The sequence below is a fragment of the Talaromyces stipitatus genome, genomic scaffold, assembly GCF_000003125.1.
Source record: "Talaromyces stipitatus ATCC 10500 scf_1105507295555 genomic scaffold, whole genome shotgun sequence".
Classification (NCBI taxonomy): Eukaryota; Fungi; Ascomycota; class Eurotiomycetes; order Eurotiales; family Trichocomaceae; genus Talaromyces; species Talaromyces stipitatus.
In genome coordinates this window covers 3,090,534-3,110,639 of record NW_002990116.1, presented here as the reverse complement: position 1 = coordinate 3,110,639, position 20,106 = coordinate 3,090,534, and the positions used below count along the sequence as shown (strand labels likewise).

The following is a 20,106-nucleotide window of genomic DNA, read 5'->3' as shown; positions in this document are numbered from 1 at the left end:
CAGGTTGGCGTGCGCAGGGTGGGACGAAAAGGGCAACCTTTCAAGAGCTGGTTGGGCTAAACGTTTGTGGCTCAACAAAGAGAGACCGAAGAAATAAAGAAATAGCCTAGCGGGTATTTGCTCATGTTGTGTGTCGAGACCATGACAAGGGCTTTTTCTTTTGTGTCTTTCTTTCGGTAGCTACCCGTTCGGCTCTCCACAGCAGGGAGGAAAAGAAAAAAAAAAGGAAAAAGAAAAAAAAAAAAACCAACCCAGCTAAAAAAAGAGGTGAACTGCTCCGCCATGGTCATAGCGCGGTCTGATAGGGCGAACGAGGCAAGAAGCACGTTCGGGATTCTGAAATAGTCTCAGTCAGAAGAAGGTTAGGCGCTTTTTGCAACAAAGTCCAGATCACTGCGGTACGCTAGGGGAAATGAAGGTTACATTATTTGGGGGGTTTGGTGCTACGTACGTAGTATTCCCTGGAATAGACTTTGATAAAGAAACAGTTTCCAGATTGTTGTTGTGGTTCACTCCTCGAGTCTAGGATCCCATGCCGATATGTCATTTTCCTTCTGTCGACAGTTTGGTGTTGTAATAGTGATCGGTGACTGACAAAGACCTGTCGATAAACCACGGTGCTAGCTTAAAAGGGGGCTTACTCTATCTATAAGGTTCATCAGTTGTCGATTATCACCAAACACTGCACCGGCACTGCAGAATGATATGACAGCAAAAGAAATAGCCCAGATCCTGACGCTTTGACATACTTTTTATGCCAAGATGTGCGGCCTGAAGGACGTATGCTCCGGGGAATGAAAAAGGCCGGCTCGCCGAGATGGCATTGTCCGGATTTAACGTCATTTGGCGCAGACTCGTTCTATGGACGAGCCAGTATTTGCCTGTATTGGTGTAAAGAAGAAGAGAAGTTTGGTAGAGTGTCGTATAGCAGTGTCGGAGAGTTGAGGTTGAGCATGGAGGTTTACCAGGGACAGCAGAGATGCGTCTTCGGTAGCATCAAGATTAAGACCAGGCACGTGATAACAGGAAGACCCTGATACACATCCTTACCATACGGGCTGTACGGGTATGTATCGAAGTGACTAGCATCGACGATCATCAGCCCGCAATGTTAGCACGCCCCGCTCTTCCCTTCGGACAGCGGGCCGCTAGTGAAATGACGTACGGTTAGTGTACCAGATCGCGGACACTGTTACATTGTAACTTCCATACGTATGTCAATACTGTACTATGTATATACTGGATGAACGTATTGAACCGCCAATTTGGTAATCACTATTTAACTATGCAGCGGGAAGGAAGGTGCCAATTTAGGTTTGTGACTGACAGGCAAGTAAGTACTAGTAAGGAACTTACCGTCGCTCCTTCCTCATACACACTCTACTCTATTTTGTCGCCGACTCTACTACAACCACTTCTTTCCACAACCATGCACTCTCACTCTTATCAATTCTTTACACCTGTGTGTACGAACTACCTGTACCTTGAACTTCTGAAGGACGGACTACGGTTCCTAGTCGGTAACTAAGGTTCCATGACTGAGACCCTGTCTAGGCTAATGACACCCCACCGACCAGCCTAGCCCGATCACATTGATCCCATCATCAGCCTTCTAGCTCAATAGTCTCAGTGCTAAAACATGGAACCCGCATTCAAGCATTGCAATGGTGCGTACGTATACACTTTCTTCCGGATTGGTTCGATTTACGTCTCCGCTTCCTGCTCACCGGACCCATCTAACCGCACACGCTGGACCCTACTGCCACTAGCGACTCTTATCTGGTGCCATCACAGTTTTCGATGTGTGCATAATATCATTTTTATTCACAGCGATCCAAGCCGTCGGCCGTCACCTCATGAACAAAGTCCGGCTTCGTATGCAAGTCCGATCATGATTCGATTGGATGGGGTTATTGCAAGCCTCGTGAATGATCGAAACTCCGCGCTTACGAGTTACATGACATTTCTGGCCCTTTCCGACTGGTAGCCGCACCGGATTCACTGTCTGGTGCCCACTGATTTGCACGAGCTGCATCTAAGGCCTGCTCTGCACAAGCTACTCCGTATGCTGTCCTGGATACTTGGGACGACCCCCAGAAGACCCACCCTTAGACAAGTACTAGCCGGCCAAGTTACCGTACAAAGCTTTGTCATAATCTCGAGCCGGTTATAGCTGATGAGTTGAGAGATACATTGTCGAGCCACGAATCACGAGCAAAACACTGTCCGGATCCGCGTTACGGGAGTTTTTCGAAACAAAGATCAGAATTTACCTGTGCTGGGCGATATTCGATACAGACCTCATAAGGCTGGGCTTAATTGCTCTATTAAGCATAGAATCTTATCAATCTGGTTTACATATACGCACCACTGTCAAATGACAAAGTGGTTAGTCATCGGTAGCCGTCTCCGCGAAGATCCTGTAATAAAACGGGCTTTTGCGTAATCGGTGAAAAGAGGCGCCACCAGATATGTATACTTGCCTATTCTGGTATATACTGCCAAGTGGCCGACCTTCACCCCGGAATAGACAGGCCTCCATCGGCGCCGGTCTACCGATGATCTTCCCAGTCGCTGAGATTCACTGGAGATCCGAGTGCCAAGTATGGCTCCTGATTAGGGAAATCTGGCCGTTTTCCATTTCCATACAAGCCGACCGTCTAGCCACTCAAGAATACCGTACCTTATTCATTCAATTTCTGGTTCAGACGTTTTGCCAGGCTACCACCGAGTGCGTGCGACTTGCAGAGTCGGCAGTCCTCAGATCACGCGACGACATAACTGGGGTCTATTTTTCGGGTGACTGCTCTAGTGTGGTTATGGAAAATAGCAAGACTCGCTGTGATTGATTACTCCCACTGGTCGTGTTCTCGTACATGAACATGATTAAATTACAAATAGCTCTGAATCGCCGCGCTGTAATTTTCCCGCAGTTCCGGTACCCTATTGGACAGGCTAGATCGATTCTGAGTACGCCATGTTCCTGCAGCAGGCCAGCTATAGTCTAGTACGGAATGCTACTATACGTACGTGACTGTCCGATTCACGGATGGGTAACTGCAGTCCAGCCGTTGAATGATACGGTCTTCTCCTTGGCCAGAGCGGGGACATGTTATTGTTACAGCCGGATTCTCGAATGTCTACGACATTTCCCTCTTGAGTTAATTTCGGCGGGTCTTCACAGGTTTGGACTGGGAGGCTGCCTTACTCTCTCTTTCCCGACAGATGATATGATGATATAGTATGCGGGAAAGCTCATCCTAGGTCCGTGATGGCCAAACAGTATGATTGGTCCTCGTTTTCTATACCCATAGCCTGTCTGTTGATGTAAATTGATGGTGGTGCGTGCGCCGAAATGTATACGCCTTGGGATTAGCTCTTCTGACATGCAGAAAATGCTTTGGCAATGGTCCTGGGTAGCTCTCCGTAGGGTTGGACTAGAAGTCACGGTCAATCAGCATGCTTCGCTCAAGGACATGGGCTTGACGGAACGAGAGACTCAAGAAGAGGCAGACTAACAAGAGACAAAAAGAGCTAGGCTTTTAACCACCAGTATTAGGTGAAACAGATATCAGGGCCTCAAAATCCCACCTCCCTTCTCCTTCTTTACTCAAATCATCTTCTTTTCTGTTCGGGAATTAAATATTTTCTTTCGCCATCGACTCGATCTTTTTTGTCTCCCCTTTAATTCTTCCTCTCTCAAAAATTCCCGATTGTGAACCTCTTGTATCTTTGGTGATACCCTATCTCTCTTCCCCTTCTTTATTCTTATTTGCCTACGTTACGGACGAATTCAGCTATTGCTGACAACAAATGCTCCCACAATAACCCGATTTATAACTTTTCCCGTCTACCTCGAACCCTTTTCTTTTTCCCTCTTCTTCTGTTTTTGTGAAACAGACGTAACATCGTGAAAACCTCTGAACATCAGCTGTTTGAGTCCAACGGAGTACGACTATTTGTTCGAGAAATCTCCGGTGGAAGACACAGTCGTTACATTTGCTCAACCTCAACCTCAACCTCATTTACAGATATTAGTTCGGTAAGTAAATTTGTCATCATCGAGTCTTGTGGATGTTGTCTTTACCTTCTTACCCTCTACGCCTTCCTTCATTATGTTTACACCTAGATCTATGGTGTCGGTCTTGTCTTCTTGTATGAGCAACAGGATGTCGATATCATATCTACTGCTGAATCTTGTCTCTTCTCTCACTACTGCTCTGCTACCTAGTAGTGTGGTGAGGATACCCTCATCAGTGACTAGGTGTAGACAGTAGTTTACGGACATCGTCAACATGTTGTCCCTGTTTCTACCATACCCTCTGGTGTCGTTCCTCTTGTGCTTCTTTGCTGCCTTCAGATGCGTGCCAGATGGTATGAAGGCGTCTTCAGTACATTTTTCTACGGTGTTTGTTAGAAACGCCCAGCGTGGAGATTCTCACATCGAGCTCAAAACTTTCGGAGACTGTGCTTTTGTCTTTGCAATACCGGTTCTTCCGCTTCTCATATGCCCCCCTATCTGCTCATTCATCTTCCATCTCGACATGATATTGAGTGATGTGAGGAGAGAACTGATTGTTTACAGACGGCTTATTCTGGAAGGAAGCAAACAGAGTCGAATACTTCAGGGACGCGTTCGAGATTGGACGAAATACCGAACACGTCACGGGGCCACCGGGCACTCTGGACTTCTTCAAACATTACTTCACCTACACCATAGGCCTCCCCTCGACAAATATCAGTCTTCACTCCTTCAACCCACGCTTGATTCCTACTCGGTCTGGATACCAAGCTGTATGTCATCACGTCAAATAATCACCAAAAAGCAATTCTTCGTTTCAAAGGAAATACAACAGATCCGCCCATATGCATTCTACTACAGGTGAGCTTATTTTTTTTCTTTTCTTCTTCTTCTTCTTTGATCATTAAGACGCCGACACCAGCGTATAACTGGCGAGCAAAATACGCAATTTTGATTGGAAGGTCATTTTGGTCGCTCCTAGCATTTGCACTTAGCATGTATGTATGTACATACCATACTTGCATGGTTGGCCCCCTGTCTGTCTTTTCAGCGAGGCCCGGTGTACATCCTTGTCACACAAAGAGGACCCTGACGCTGACTCCAGACTGGACGACTCTTTGTGCGTTTGGCCACTGTTAGCTTAGCTTTTTCTTTATCTAGCAAATGTCCGGTATAACCGACATATTCTCCCATTCTGTGTGCTTTTTTCAATCACCGCCATCCGAATATCTTGCGCTTTTCAATAAAAGGCAAAATTCTTCTGCTTATTGCGCATTGAATTTTCCACTTCGCTCCTTTTTCATTCTTTCTTCCCATCTCTTTCTACTTTGCAGACCGCAGGTTGAGGTGTACTTCTTTGGGCTAACTGCAAAGCAGCTGTATTGCACAGCCAGCCTTTCTCGTTAGGCTACCCACCTTCGTCCTCGGCCAGCGACTGTATTGGGTCCCAACAACGATACTTCTCACCTTCAGCCGCTTTCAATCCGGGCGACGACGAAAATCACAGTCGGCGTATCGGGTCCATCGGACATAGGCTATCGGATCCCAGTACCCTTACAACTTCCACGAACAGCTTGTCTTATAGTCCAAGAGGATCTGGTGTGCAGGATGTCCAGTAAGTATTGTTTCCAGTCTGGATGAAATATTTCAGCGTCGCCACTTTTTTTCACTTTCTTCATCAGCATTGGGGTCGATTATGTTCCCTTGCTTCCTTTGCCTTTGTTTTATGCTATGAGGTTGGACCTGTCGTGTAACCGAGTTACACTGCAGTGTCAATCGGGTTAACACACGTAAGCCCACAAGGCTCGTGGACAGACCAACCCTGATTTTGATACGGCCGTTTGTGTCTGCCTTTTCATTTTGCTGATTATCGCTTTCGACAGATTTGCACAAGGCTCAAGCAGACTTCTTATGAGTCCAACTGATGGAACAGCGACGGAGAGTATTGTTTCAAACCATACACCACTCTATGCACAGCAAGCGAGTTCGTGGTCTCGAGGGATGCCCGGGTTTGTTTCACCTGGAGGCAGAATACCGACTCTGTATGTTTTTTGTTGCCCTCTATCTCGAGAACATTTTCTGAATCTGACTTGTCGGCATCTGCAGACATCCATCGGTAAACCAACCAAGCTCGCTACATGGGACTGGACCTTCGCTTTCAAGTAATCCCATTATGACCAGAGACACCTACCCCGGCGGATACGCATTGAACAGAAATGCGTATCCATCTCCATCCGCCTCTTTGAGCGATTTCCAGCGCTATTCCTACAGCTCGAGTATGCCGCATGGAGTTGGCAATCAGCTGGACGCGAATTATTACGTACAGCCACATCGACCATCGCAATCACTGCTAGACGCTCCTCCATTCGGTGATACCCAGCCTATAAACACCATCGTGGGGACTGAAAACCAAAAGGTCATGCCTGTCATCCAAGCCAAGATTCACAAGGGGTTTTTCCAAGCAGACGAGAAGTGGACATGTTACCGTCGAAACTATTTTTCCGTTTCATGTTCATTCACTCTACATCCCCTTTTGAACAGTACTTACTACTTCCAGGGACAGGGTCAGCGTGTAGAACCGATCGTCAACTGGGCTATGTCAATTTCGGCGGTCGTCAATCAATCGGAAAACGAGACTCGTGAGCTGGTGCAACACACTCCTAAGCGAGACAAACAATCCGAACGCAAGCCAGAGAAGATTATACTTCGACCAACACAACCATACTATTTGAGCTCGAATATGACCGGTTCTGGTCCACATTCACCAATGTATGGGATGACGCAGCAAATGGATTTTTCAGCGTATCCAGCACCGGCACAGCCGCCACATCAGCATACGTTCGAGCGGATCCAGTTTCAGAAAGCAACCGCAAATAATGGGAAACGACGAGCTCAGCAGCAGTTTTACAACCTGGTTGTGGAGCTGCATGCATGCGTTAGTAGTCCAGAGGGTCACACGCGTTGGGAGAAGATTGCTAAACGAGTATCTGATCCCATGGTGGTTCGGGGAAGGTCTCCTGGCCATTACAAGGATGAGCGTCGGCATAGTTCTGCCAGTATGGGCGACAGTGGAGGGCGAGGTAGTTCAGGGGATGCTAGCCGCGGTATGTTGCCGTCGTCGATTGATCATCAACAATATTCTTCTCAAATGCAGTATCTGTACGACGGCTCTCAACCAGGGGATTCTCACTATAACCATGGCCGGGATATGCCGCGACATAGTTATCAGCACTTCGGACAAGCCAACCATTCGGCAGATGCAATCAGCCCCCTTGTTTCGACTTCGGATGGCTCTCTGGAGTTCATCTTCCCCGATAGCCTAGCTGGCCATGACTCCACAGACGGTCTCCCGCATGGCGGCGGTCGATATCCCCACCACCATAATGATGACGACTCCTCCTTTCGAAGAGACTCTGGCAGTTCGGGCAGTAGTAGTAGTACTCAAAGCCACGTACCCAGTCTTGACCTGAGTTCAAACTCTGGAACTCTAGACGACGCCTTCGATCCAATGATAGCGAGCTATCATAGCGACGAGCAAGAGGATGTATCTGAGCAATACTCGAAGCATTCCAATGCAGACAGATGCCCACTTGCATCGATTGTGAATGATAGCAGTCAGTGCAGCCGAAATGGCGGTGCTGGTGGTACCGGTGGTGGGTCCTTTTCGAGGTTCATTGACCCTATCCAGGAGAGTTTGTGTGCTTAATCTTTTTTGTTTTGTTTTTGAGATAAAGGGTTGATGGAAGTGTATGCATGATGCATTTAGAAGGATATTTGTTTTCTTTTTTGATTGTTTAGTCGGGCGATATGGTGAATGGGAGTTATGAAGCGATTGAGAAAAGTGTTTTGATATTACTTGTGAGGAATGGCCAGGATTACAAGATGGCATGCTCAGGGAACAGAAGTGCATACTCTGGCACAGTTGAAAGCAAGCTAACTGCGATTGTTGTTGGATTACAGAGCAAAAGAAGTTGTCTTTCTCATTTCTTTTTCTTTCTATTCTTGTACTTTTTACTTTTGTCTTTTTCTTTTCCCCTCTTTCCACATGTTCAATTGCAACTTTATCATTTCATTCCCCTTCCTACATTTATCCTATCAGAGACAAAGGAGACTTTGAGAGAAATACTCTCAAAGCCGGTGATGTCTCTCCCATGTCTTCTATTATTATATGCGTGTATGCCAACCAAATTGTCTGTCTCAGTTTTTTCTTTTCTTTTTCTTTTTCCTTGTTTGATTCGAAAGCGATAGTAAAAACCAGGTACTTCTTGTTGGCGTATACCAGGTTTCTTCAATTATGAATTATGACCCCTTCTATTTACTTTTCGAATAAATTTTCAGAATATAGTATCAAAGTCTTTAGATAGTCCTTATTTTCCCCAAGGGAAACGTGTCTAATAGTCCCTGGGCGATGAGATCAGAACGGACGAAGCCCTAAAATGATCCGAAAACGGACTAGTGTGGTGCCCATGGCAAGACTGAGGGATGGCGAGCTTGGATTCGTATTTAATTGAACAAGTCTTTTTCTGCTTTGAATTAGAGTGTCTGAGAGTTCTATACTTTAAGTCTCTATGATTGATACCAAACCCACGTTCTTAGAATGACAGAGTGGCAGTAATACCAGGGGAAACCGAGGTAATGCTAAGCAGTGTATCAATCGGAAACACTCTGTTTCTCTACGGTCTTATTTAACCTTCATTCACCGTCTCAGGTATTTCCCTACGTTGTGTCCTTTGACGAAGTTGTATACAGGCAGGTACCCGGTTCGCAGATTTACAGGGTGTCATGTATCTCGAAGAAGGGAGTCTGGAATGACGGTACCAGATTCATGGATAATGGCTGACTTATTGCCGGTTGTACAAGACTTCTGGGTCCGGATAGATGCAAGGCCTTTTAGGCGGAGAAATACACATATCTGCGGAGTTGGGAGCCTCCAGATGACCTCTAGGTAATACCTACGTCCAGCAAGAAAGCATACCGTCATTGTGTAGAGTCAAGGACTGTAGTATCTTTAATGGGAATTGCCGCTTCTCACCTAATAAATCTATGATCAACAGTTGAAATTACCAAGACAACACTTCTCACCGCTTCAAAATCAAGAATAGTAATCCATAAACCGTGAACTCGTGGAAATAGACTCATCTAGTTGCCACGACCAGAATAGAACAACACCGTTATCACCCTCAAAACCCAGATTCAGCACACAACATTTGATTAGGGTCACACAAGCCAAAGCTCCGTGGTCAGACGACGAGGAGAATTTTTTGGGTTTGTGGGTGGTGGTGGTGAAATCTTGTGCAACCCATTCTGACAACAGTTACGCAGCGTAGTTTCAAATACTAGTGTTTAGTCCTAGGATGGATGGCTATGGGGGCTCGCTCAGTGCACGATAGTGGTAAGGTGGTGGATATGATTGAGTTGTCGTGTCTACCTTACCTGGTTATACGCCACCATCATTACGCTTTAATATACATGCTGGGGCATTGCCACCTGTATAGTCCAATGATATGGATCTAGACCTAGCTGTCATATGTGCAACATTTTTTATCAGATAATGGCTTTCTTGAGAATTGAGGCATTGCCTCATTTCAGAGTCCATGCGTTATACCCATGTCCTGAGGCGTTGACGACATGTATGACAAATGCCCCGTGCATTCTTGTCTATAAACTAGATTTGAGTCTGCCTTGACTACGCACAGATCCAATATCGCGAGCATAATAAACACTCCTAGCATGATTCCTCTTTGACATATGTTAGTGGTGGATAGAACGCCTCGGCACTCATCTAGCCAAGGACTATTCCGGCCTGACACTACCAAATTCAAGCAGTTTTCCATCTTAAATATGTATGTAGTACAGAATAAACACAGTGTACCACCCTTCAGAACCCGGTGTTTTGGGATTTGGGAAGTCCTGTGTTCGTAATTTCAGGCAGATGGAGCCGACGTCGTTGTTTTCGGTCTGTGTTTCTTCCTGAATTGGTCTGGATCGGGATGTAACTTCGTATTAATCTATAGATAGATAGGCGTACCCTGGTAGATTTGGGTAACACTGGTGGACTAGGTTGTTAAAGTACGAAGAAGTTTATCGTAGTCGGTCTGTTGCCAGGGACTGAGAAGATGTTATGGCTGGATCCTTGCTAATATTTCTACTTGTGTCGGTTCTAGTTAGGTAGACGGTGGACTTGGATTCCTAGTCTAGGATAGCTTGGAGTGTTTACCTGTGTAGGAAAGCTATCTACATAGCTGGTTTGTTCAGACAAGGATATGGACTCTTTTATATGCTACTTGTCTGAATATTGAAGATATGCAAGAAGCCGTGACAGAAGCAATCCGATATCAGGGGTAAAGGATAATTCTGAACTATGCATATCACTTTATTTTCTAATCTGGCAACTCGCCTTGTGGGTTCTTGGAAAGTCTCACATTCCCTCAGAACTTAACAGGTCTAAGGACATTGACTACGTCACTTCAACGAGATGAGTCTTCCTCTTCCAATCGCTTCGGGAGTCCTTCGAGCTGTTTCCGTGTTCATATACTCTGCAACCAAGAACATCGGTTGAGGGCTACATTAACACAAGATACCTAGCTACGCAGTCATAGCTTATATGCTAAATGTCAACTGGTAATCCAACCCGGCAGATGTGAACCTACCCAGATAGCACACCGAGTCTAAAGAATACGCTTACCTAGCTAGATTGTAATCCTTATACTTACTGAGTACCCAGATGGCAGTAGCAGCAATAAATGGATAATTCTTTCCACTCAATCGAATCCTTAATTAAGCATCTCAAAATTTTGTCGTCATCGAGAGATTAGTATATCAGAACTGGTGACAATACATGAGCATTTTCTTTCTCCCGATCAGGCAAACTGTCGTAATACGTGCGTATATGGACATTACCATCATCAGTCAAGAAAAGAGCTGAATCTGAAGACAGTAAAGTGATATACTTATTGTCTCTTCTCTTCTACCTTAAGTTAACGTCATGTCTATCAGGGCTAGGGCTATAAGTTAGGGCTAATCTAATCACGCGCATCACCCAAAGTCAAACCCTTATGCAAGCCTATGCACAAATCCCAAGACACACTACACTTCTTAAATGCATCAAATCATTCCCAACGGGGCAACTCATGAGACTCTTAACCACTTCGAAACTAGTTTTGCTGGAATTATCCTATTATGCTAGGGAAAAAATACCTAAAATTGTTGTTAGGAGCTCGGAGTCTGACAAAGGAAACTAAATTACATAGATAGAGCTTTCTGGCCAATCAGAAGGCAGAAAAGCTATCATTTTGAGATTGAATTTGTTTGATGAGATCGTTCGAATAGCTCGACTTGGGCAAGCAGTTAGTGAGGGGTGTCTTTATTTGTCAATGTTTGAGCTAGGTAATTAGCAAGCTTATAAATTCGTCTATAATCCCTATGGTCACTTCTCAAGACTACAGGAGAGAAGACAATTCGACCAGATCACGAATTCTCGCGCATTTTTCTTGACTTACCACCACGTGGATTAGACCTTGATCCCCAAAGTCACACAGAAACATGACCTTCTCGTACGACAAAGATGTTGGTGTGGGACTGAAGATGATGAAAAGCTTCGCAAGCAAAATGGGTGTACCCCTAAACTTCGAGGGAATCCCGGCCGGTGATGTCGAGACACGGCGAGCACAGTTCTGGAAGATGGTGGCTATAATGCCGGCATCTAAGCCATCTGTTCTTGAAAATATTGAGATCAGGGACTCTACTGTCACCGCGCCGGATAGGTATGAGATTCCTTTGCGATGAATATGTATCAAGAAGAAGGAAGGAGAGGAACAACCTGCACCAGGGCCAGCGGTTTATCACGTTCACGGAGGTGGACTGATTCTCGGGAATATCGATCTCTCAGCACCACCCGTGATACGCGAGGTCCTCGCGACATCAGTCCCGGTTCTCACAGCAGATTACAGCCTCGCACCCGAGAAACCCCCATCTAACCCCGGTAAACGACGTTGATGGCGAGGGATAAGAAGTTTAGTTCCCGCCGTTGCGAAGCAGATGTTATGGCAGCGCATGCTGGATGATTGTAATGTCGTTGCGGATGAGCAAATTCGTCTGTTTGCGTTTTGGACTTATGATGGTACGCATACCTCGAGGTCGGACAGTTGGATGCCTTCCTTTACGATACCATGGACTACGCTCGCAAGCTGTCCAAGGCAGGTGTGGATGTTGAGCTTCATGTCTATCCAGGATGTAGTCATACACTTGACATATTTTGCTAGAGCGGACAGGTGATGAAGAGGGCGGTAGACACTAGATTCATGTACATTAAGAGTATTTGAGCTGGACGTTACAAGCGCTGCTGTAATGGACGATGTTCTGGTGGGCTGGGTGACATAGATCTCTGGTCTTGTAGCTCGACAGTAATGAAACATATTTGAAAAACTCCTGCCATCACCCGGGTATCGAGTTTTACCATGATGATATGTCGCCTCGATTCGGTGGCGCTGTCGTGTCGTTTGGCCGGTCATTGACCATTGTACCAAGAAGATCTGATATACCCGCTAATCCGACGGAGTATTGCTATTCTCTCGTCCTTGTCCAAGGGAATGCCCTCAACCATTGTCGCGGCAATCATGTCTCTGACATTATTCTATATTCACATCTCTTTTTAGGGCGAGCCTCACTTCTCCCTCTCAACACTAACAATCTTCACATTCATCTTCCTCTCCAACTCCTCCTTTTGCTGTTCCGTCGGCACCAGGCCTAGCGCAGACTCGATTTGTGGAGATGCTGTCATTCCGATTCCTGCCCAGGCCATGAGGCCGAGACCAAAGAGGAGACGGGTTCGGGGGGAGAGGCTTTTGTATGAACTAAATTCAAACAGGGAGGTTAGTTTGTCGATTGGGTTGGGTTGGGTAAATGGATATTTTGGGCGGATGATTGAGGTACCTCCAGAAGGACATTTTTATATTCTTTTCGGTTGGTTGTCAAGCAAGATACTTGCGAATGGGGTAGATTGAAGGTTGGAGACAGAGGATAACATCACGCATCACGCATCACGCATCACGAAGAGACATCGGCTAAAGCATATTCCGACTCCGCGATATCGCCTTACATAAGCGTCTACCTCTGCAAACACAAAAGGGAGTTGACAATGTCCAAGTTGTATGAATGGTGTAAGCAGATTCAGTGAGATACTAGAGACGTGTATATCGAGAACCAGAAAAGTTGAGATTACTGGAGCGTGTATCATAATATTTCAAACACTACATATAACAGCAAACCATGCAACCCATAAGCAATGGAACCGAAACAACAGGTAGATCAATTAAAAACACACCGCTATATAATAGATAATAGAGATCAAGGAAACAAACAAAGTGCTGAATGTCACAGTAGTAAATAAACCACAACATTCATAATCACATTCATTATACATATAGATCCCTGAGTTGTTTTTGTTTTGTTTTTCTCTTCTCCAGATTTTCCCCATCTGATGCAATAGCTAATCATATAAGCAAGGCGCAGCAGGGCGTAGGATATCAGATTGCAACACTGAAGATATAGATTATATCCAATCAGCGAACTGGATTGTTATACCAGTTTAGAAACACACGTGGCATGTCATGCTTCTTGTTACGTAGACTTTCCTTCTTTCATTATTTGTCTTGTCGCGATGGACCTCGTCTCATCTCACCTCATCTATGAGGACTTGTATGCCTTCTCGATATCGGCTCTGAAGTGGTCGACGATCTTCTTGCGCTGAAGTTTCTGGGCTGCAGTCGTATATCCCTGGATTTTTTTTTTCCATATTAGCATAATGTAACGAGAGCACTGGGAAGACTAACATTGTGTGGGTTCCATTCCTCGTCAGACAAGACAACTCCATCAATGATCTCAATGCCCCGGAGATTGCCAGCCTTGCCGGCATTCTGCAACTCCTTCAAGATGGTCGACTTGAGCTTCTCGTTGTGCACCAAAGACTCCAGATGCTGTCCCTCAATACCCTGCGCCTTGGCCATCTTCTGCAGCTCAGCCTCAACCGGTACGATGATGGCAACGGGCTTGATTTGGTGCTCTGCAGCATAGATACAAATATTTGCCACGATGGGATGTGCACGGTACACAGACTCTAATTTCTCCAACGCAATATACTCTCCATTCAACGTCTTGACCAAGTTCTTCTTACGGTCAATGATGCGCAAATGGCCGTACTTGTCGAATTCGCCAATGTCACCAGTTCGGAACCAGCCATCCTCAGTGATCGCGTTCTTGGTCTCTTCTTCATTTTCATAGTAGCCACGAGTGACACTGGCACCACGGATGAGAATCTCACCTTGTGGAGGGTTGTTCTTCACCGAGTAGCCTGCGTCTAGGAAATCGACCAGTTTGATTTCGATTGATGCGGGAATGTCACCCAGTGCCTCTGGGTTCCATGCCAATGGATCTTGCAGTGCGCCCATTGCAGTGGTTTCAGTCAAGCCGTATCCACTGATCATGGGTGCGATGGCATAGGAGATGAACTTCAATGTATCCTTGGCAATGGGACCGCCACCGTTCATCAAAATACGGAGACGACCACCAGTCGCCTCACGCAGTTTCCTGAAGACGACCGCATCCAATACACCAGCACCAGGCAAGCCAGTCTGCAGTAAGAACTGCTTAGCAGACAAGGCACCCCAGAACATGTTCTTGACGACAAAGCTGGCTTTGTTCAACTGAGCCAATATGCCTTTCTTGACCGTCTCGAAAACGGCAGGCACTCCGACGAGGATAGTTGGTTTGAATTCACGAATGTCTCCTTTGCAGTTTCGCACCGAGCTATCAGATAGCGTCCTGGGGTTTCCATAGCCCATGGTGCCGCCCCAGAACATGCATGCATTCTCAAAGACGAACTCCAGGATATGAGCAAGTGGAAGATAGGTCAACAGAGAATCACCTGGGCCGATATACGGACCAACAATAACGGTAACACCGGCAACTATTATCATCAGCTCTGGAAATTTTTACAGCAAGGGAGAGAAATTACCAGCCGCAACTACGTTTCCATGCGTCAACGACACACCCTTTGGCGTACCAGTCGATCCGGAAGTGTACATGATACAGCAAAGATCTTCGGGTTGCGGAGGAACAGGATCAACGGGATTTTCTTCGCCTGCCTTGACGACATCATCAAAGCTGACAACGTTGAGATGACTGTGCTGCGACTTGAGCTTGTCGAGATCCTCTTGCTTCACTTCGACGCCGCCAGTGTTGTAGATGACGTGTTTGATATTGGGGATATCCTTTATGACGTTTGTGAGGGATGGAATGAGACCGGGGTCGAGGAAGATGGCGTCACTCTTTGTCTGTTTGAGTGAATGGCTCAATCCTTCCTCTCCGAGGGTGTCGTATGCGGTAACGAAGGTTATTGATTGGGATGCGGCGGCTGTGGATGTGAGTTTTGCACCTCAAGAAGCATGGACTAAGTACTTACCATGAGAAGTAGCTAACCAATGCGCACTATGATTATTAGCAGTCGTCCCCGCGAAGGAGGATGGATGGCCAGACTCACCTAGTAGCAGCATAAAGGTGCAATCTGTCGCCCTTGTTGAGACCCAACTTGCGCAAGCCCGAACCAACCTGCAATACAAGCTTCTCGAACTCGACATAGGACATATACTCGTAGCTCGTGAGCTCGAAATAGGTCCATTGCTTCTCGACCTCCTGCTCCTCGCCATCGACCAGCTTCTTCACCTTTTTGTTTTCAACGTGCGTATTGAGGACACGCCGGGATCCGACACATTTGGCATTACCAAAGATCTTGGCGCCTCTCCGGAGAATGTCGTAGATGGTCGCGACGTCCTCAGCAGGGCGGGAGATGAGTTTGTCTTTTGCGGCAGGGTGTCGGCGAGGGATGGTTTCGCCTTCGACGGGTTCGTAGCCGGAAGCTTCGACTGTGAAGGGAGCTCGTTTTAGCATACGAGGCTGGATGGAGATATCGTGGTGCGCCGCCATGTTGGCAGTTTGTCGAGGGGATCAAATATCAGAAGAGGAGGGAAGGTGGGAAGAAGACTTGAATGGGAGTGAGCGAGTGTAGGAGGGAAAGTCTGTTTTCTATGGAAAGAAGGTCAGCGATACGATACGATACGTCAGAGCTTTTCGGGGTGCACTGCGCCGCAGAACTTACTAACCGTGCTGTTGCCTGGCTGCCTTACTCGCCCCGTCGGACGAGTTAGTATAATCAAAAGGGAAAGAAAAATAGAGAAACTTTGGTTTTGAATAAAATAGAATCAGAATGGACGATGAGCATAAGCCTACAAGCGGCGTTTTGCGGAGAGAAAAGGGAGGAGAAAGGGGAGCACGACTTAATTCGGGTGGCTTGTTTAGAGCTTTCTCCTCTTATTTTGCTAGCAGTCTAGACTGGATATTTCTTGGCTTTCGTGATGCTTTTGCCTAACTATCTGGCTATTAGATTAGATGATTGGCCTATTACAGCCATATTTATGCACCAAGTTGCTTATTCAAGTTCTTGTGAATAAGTAGCTATCAACTATCATAGACTTGTACAGAGTCCGGTCGACCACTGTCTGTGCGTGTGTTTCCACAAACCACATAGATGCTTACCAGCACAGCCCGTCATCTCTCTTGCAAAGACACTATACTATGTAGACATCTCTCTATTGAAGTATTTGTATTGTAGTTAACGTTCTGTTGTCGCCCCAGCCACAACTGTCTGATCGCTGATTGGCTGCGTTGCTTTGTTGGGGTAAGCCGTCCCAACCGCATAATTAAGCCGTGGACTATCTGGACTATCTGGACGATTCGGGACAGGCATATTATACCTATGTTTTGGATACAGTCAGAACTTGCGCATTACCGTAGAGATTGTTTAATGCTGGAGTATAACCCATACTCCATAATTACATGCCCAGGACGGAGATGCGGGGTAAAGTTCTCTTTTGATCGTAGTGGCCCCTCCGCTCTCTACGTACGTACGTACAGTACACTTCTACTCCGTAAGAGGCTAATGATCCTATGACAGATCCAACCACAGAGTACAGACCATGTCAGAGTCCCTCCTGAATTTCCTATCGTCCATTGGCGAGGAAGTCGTTGATGCCGAGGAAGGTAAGTAAATTTTTCTTTTCTCACTGTGCTTAGTACCATGTCTAGGTACAGATGTTGCCTATCTACATATGTATATGCAAGAAGTAACTATGTGTCTTGTACTCCGTCCTGGTTGTGTACCCCATACCTTACCCCATTAGGAAGGCAGTCAGAGAACCAGAACATGTGACTTCCTAGCCCTATCTTCACGTCCTCCTCACTACCGCGAATCCAACGGTCAACTAACCCCGTAGCTGAACAGAATCCTTCCTCCTCTTCTCCCGCACCATTCCCTCCAACAATCTGGGTTTCGTCAACTCCCGCACCACAGCAATAGACCTCTCCATCCACAACATAGACTACACAATCCGCCAATCCCCCACCCTCCTCTCCTCGACCCGAGACGGCGGCACAACAGGCGCCGTACTATGGAAGATCACCCCTTTATTCGCATCATGGATCTCAGCCGTGACGACCAACCCGTTTTGGTCTGGAATACTGGGCGCGGATACGAGTGTGATTGAGCTGGGTTGTGGAATTTCGGGGCTTGTGGCGCTTACGTTGGCGCCGTTGGTGAGGAAGTATGTTGCTACGGATCAGGAGTACGTGCGTCGATTCTTTGGGATGAATATTGAGGAGAATGCGCATTCTGTTCATTCGTCTTCGAAAAGGGGGTCATCGAAAAAGGGGCATAGACGAGAGAATACGAAACGCAGCAAAAGTAACAACATACAATTCATCCCGTTGGATTGGGAATTGGATATACCCAGCAACCAGACCCTGCACAACACTAACAATAGCGATACGGACGATGGTCCTGGAAGCGAAAATGGATTTGATATCATCATATCCTGCGACTGCATCTACAACGAAGCACTCATTCCATGCTTTGTACGTACATGTGCCGATATATGCAACTTACGATCCACTCAGCCCGAGCAAGTCGAACCCAAAAATCCAACGATGGCCATAATAGCGCAACAGCAAAGATCACCGGATGTGTTTGAGGCGTGGCTCAAGGAGTCGTTGAAATATTTTCGGGTTTGGAGGGTTGAGAAGTTTAGTAGTACTGTCGCAGGGCCTGAGGGGGATGAGAGCGGGTTAGGGGATGGGAGTGGGTATGTGGTTCATGTTCTTGTGCTTAGGGAGGGTTTACGGACTGCCTCTTAGAGATGGATGAGAGAATTCCTTTCTATTGCATTAGACGTATGTTTCTTAACGGAGAACATATGGGGAATCTAACATGAAGAAACAAGTAATTTCAAAATTCAAAATTAGACTTGGATGGCCTGTCCTGCCAGAACTGCCGCTGCCGCTGCGTCTTCTGCGGTGGTGGTTGCGACTGCAGGCCCATCGTCCGGAGTAGAAGATTTCTTTACCCATTGATCGCTTGACGTCACAGCATTATCAATCATAGACGCAATACTGGCCTTGTTTGAAGACACTTCATTGACGACAGCAGAAGACGTCACTGGACTATCCGCAGCCTCCTTCTTGACGCCATCCTCTCGCGGCGATGGGACATTGCTATGATGATTATTAAAATTAGTAGTATTATCGTCATGAATATCAGATGCCACTGACGAATATGTATCCTCCTCTTCGTCGCCTTCCGTATGCACCGATCCTCCCCGACTATTCCCCGCCGAATCTCTCTTCAAGCTGGGTCGTTGTGGCCGCGGCGCATTGGGGTCGTAGACAGTTCCACATACTTCCAAGGCTCGAGACTGACTACCCAAAGTACGATCTTTATGCTTTTTGGTCAAATGGCACATGAATCCATGCAAGGTGACGAAGTCAGATTTACCGCAGTCTGGTGCTGGACAGTCGAGATAGACCAGTCGGCCGTCCGAGGGACGTTTCCATAACGCTCGTCCTTCTGCATCGTAGGTTGCTGGTCGACCATGCCGCTCACCCCATGCCTCTGCATTTTTGATGGTGTATTTCTGCTTCTTCCGAAACGTATTCCCTTGAGGATTAGACATGATCGATGTGCTTGGTGTGGGCGCCATTGGCGTAGGTTGTTGAATGATTGTAGGTGGTGACGGATGGTGAGGAGCTTGAGCTTGTTGCTGTGGTGGTGCCCTCATATCTGATGGTCGCGGCTCAGGAGGGGTCTGTTGCTTGAAAAACGCTAACGTCGTTGCAGCACTGGTTTCCGAAAGACGTCGTGGCGTTGGTGCAGGTGGAGACTCCATCTGACCGTCCATCAAACCCATTGATTCTCTTTTCAGTCTCTTTCTCCGTCGTCGTAGTTCCTATCTACCATTAGAATCTTCTATCTCTTGAGTTGACGAGAGACGAACCTCTTCTTCAGCCTCGGCTCTCTCAGTCACCATACGAAACTCTTCGTCTTCTCGTCTTCTCAAGGCAAGCATATGTGCACGAGCTGCCGCACGACTAGCCTCTTCTTGTTCAATCTGTCGTAATCGAGCCTCGATCTGGTCGAGCTGAGATGCCACAGGTACCGGGAGAAGAGGTGGATGAGACGATGGCCGAGAAGGCGGTCCTGGCTGCTGAGAATGTTGCTGATGTTGAGGCTGATACTGATGGGACGCAGGAGCTGGTGGAAGAGGCGGCGGTAAAGGACCAGTGGAAGCATGGTGAGGTGGTGGGTGATCTGAGTATGGAGATCCATATGAGCGATGGTATGGTGGGGGGCCTGGAGCTGTCGACCCAGGTACATTTGGATTGATGGCTATGGGATGGAATCGAGGCAGATTTATGTTGTGACCGGGAGGATGGCTGTTGAGGTTATTATCTCCAGGTGGAGGAGCTGGAGTGGCAGCCGACATGGCTGGACTTGAAGTCAGTGTGAGCTGACTTTTAATCAATGATCTCCAATCCGTGAGAATCAATAACTTCAACTGAAAGATTCCTCCAAGACCAAGAATCAAATCCGTTTGTCTGTCGTCCAAGAGGTTCTCTCTTTGTATTCCACCCTGTCAGACAATACCAACACCTATGAATGAAGGAAGCATTCAGGGGGTGGGAAGCTCCTGTAGTCCTGGCGT

The 20,106-nt window shown here is 46.8% G+C and overlaps 5 protein-coding genes across 5 annotated transcripts, besides 3 other annotated features; 3 read left to right on the top strand and 2 right to left on the bottom strand.

The window, feature by feature from the left end:
* Window positions 1-210: 210 nt before the first annotated feature.
* Window positions 211-246: a microsatellite.
* Window positions 247-4,887: 4,641 nt separating this feature from the next.
* Window positions 4,888-4,919: a sequence feature (GA-rich).
* Window positions 4,920-6,194: 1,275 nt separating this feature from the next.
* On the top strand, window positions 6,195-8,095 carry TSTA_122410 (NDT80 / PhoG like DNA-binding family protein; the record flags this gene model as incomplete). Its single annotated transcript, XM_002482455.1, has 2 exons — window positions 6,195-7,713; window positions 7,820-8,095. 2 exons carry the CDS (start codon window positions 6,195-6,197, stop codon window positions 7,846-7,848), a joined length of 1,548 nt encoding a protein of 515 aa, XP_002482500.1. The 3' UTR covers window positions 7,849-8,095.
* Window positions 7,993-8,064: a sequence feature (A-rich).
* Window positions 8,096-11,563: 3,468 nt separating the features above from the next.
* TSTA_122400 (uncharacterized protein) lies at window positions 11,564-12,016 on the top strand (the record flags this gene model as incomplete). Its single annotated transcript, XM_002482454.1, has 2 exons — window positions 11,564-11,767; window positions 11,819-12,016. The coding sequence occupies 2 exons, from the start codon at window positions 11,564-11,566 to the stop codon at window positions 12,014-12,016; spliced, it is 402 nt and encodes a 133-aa protein (XP_002482499.1).
* Window positions 12,017-13,220: 1,204 nt separating this feature from the next.
* TSTA_122390 (fatty acid activator Faa4, putative) lies at window positions 13,221-16,000 on the bottom strand (the record flags this gene model as incomplete). The annotated part of the gene is made up of 5 exons (XM_002482453.1): window positions 13,221-13,795; window positions 13,852-14,984; window positions 15,033-15,431; window positions 15,480-15,505; window positions 15,558-16,000. The coding sequence occupies 5 exons, from the start codon at window positions 15,998-16,000 to the stop codon at window positions 13,706-13,708; spliced, it is 2,091 nt and encodes a 696-aa protein (XP_002482498.1). The 3' UTR covers window positions 13,221-13,705.
* Window positions 16,001-17,049: 1,049 nt separating this feature from the next.
* Window positions 17,050-18,262, top strand: TSTA_122380 (uncharacterized protein; the record flags this gene model as incomplete). The annotated part of the gene is made up of 2 exons (XM_002482452.1): window positions 17,050-17,113; window positions 17,355-18,262. 2 exons carry the CDS (start codon window positions 17,050-17,052, stop codon window positions 18,260-18,262), a joined length of 972 nt encoding a protein of 323 aa, XP_002482497.1.
* Window positions 18,263-18,266: 4 nt separating this feature from the next.
* On the bottom strand, window positions 18,267-19,974 carry TSTA_122370 (uncharacterized protein). Its single transcript, XM_002482451.1, has 2 exons — window positions 19,399-19,974; window positions 18,267-19,350 (listed from the first exon to the last, which is right to left on the bottom strand). The coding sequence occupies exons 1-2, from the start codon at window positions 19,885-19,887 to the stop codon at window positions 18,367-18,369; spliced, it is 1,473 nt and encodes a 490-aa protein (XP_002482496.1). The 5' UTR covers window positions 19,888-19,974; the 3' UTR covers window positions 18,267-18,366.
* Between the last annotated feature and the right edge of the window lie 132 nt (window positions 19,975-20,106).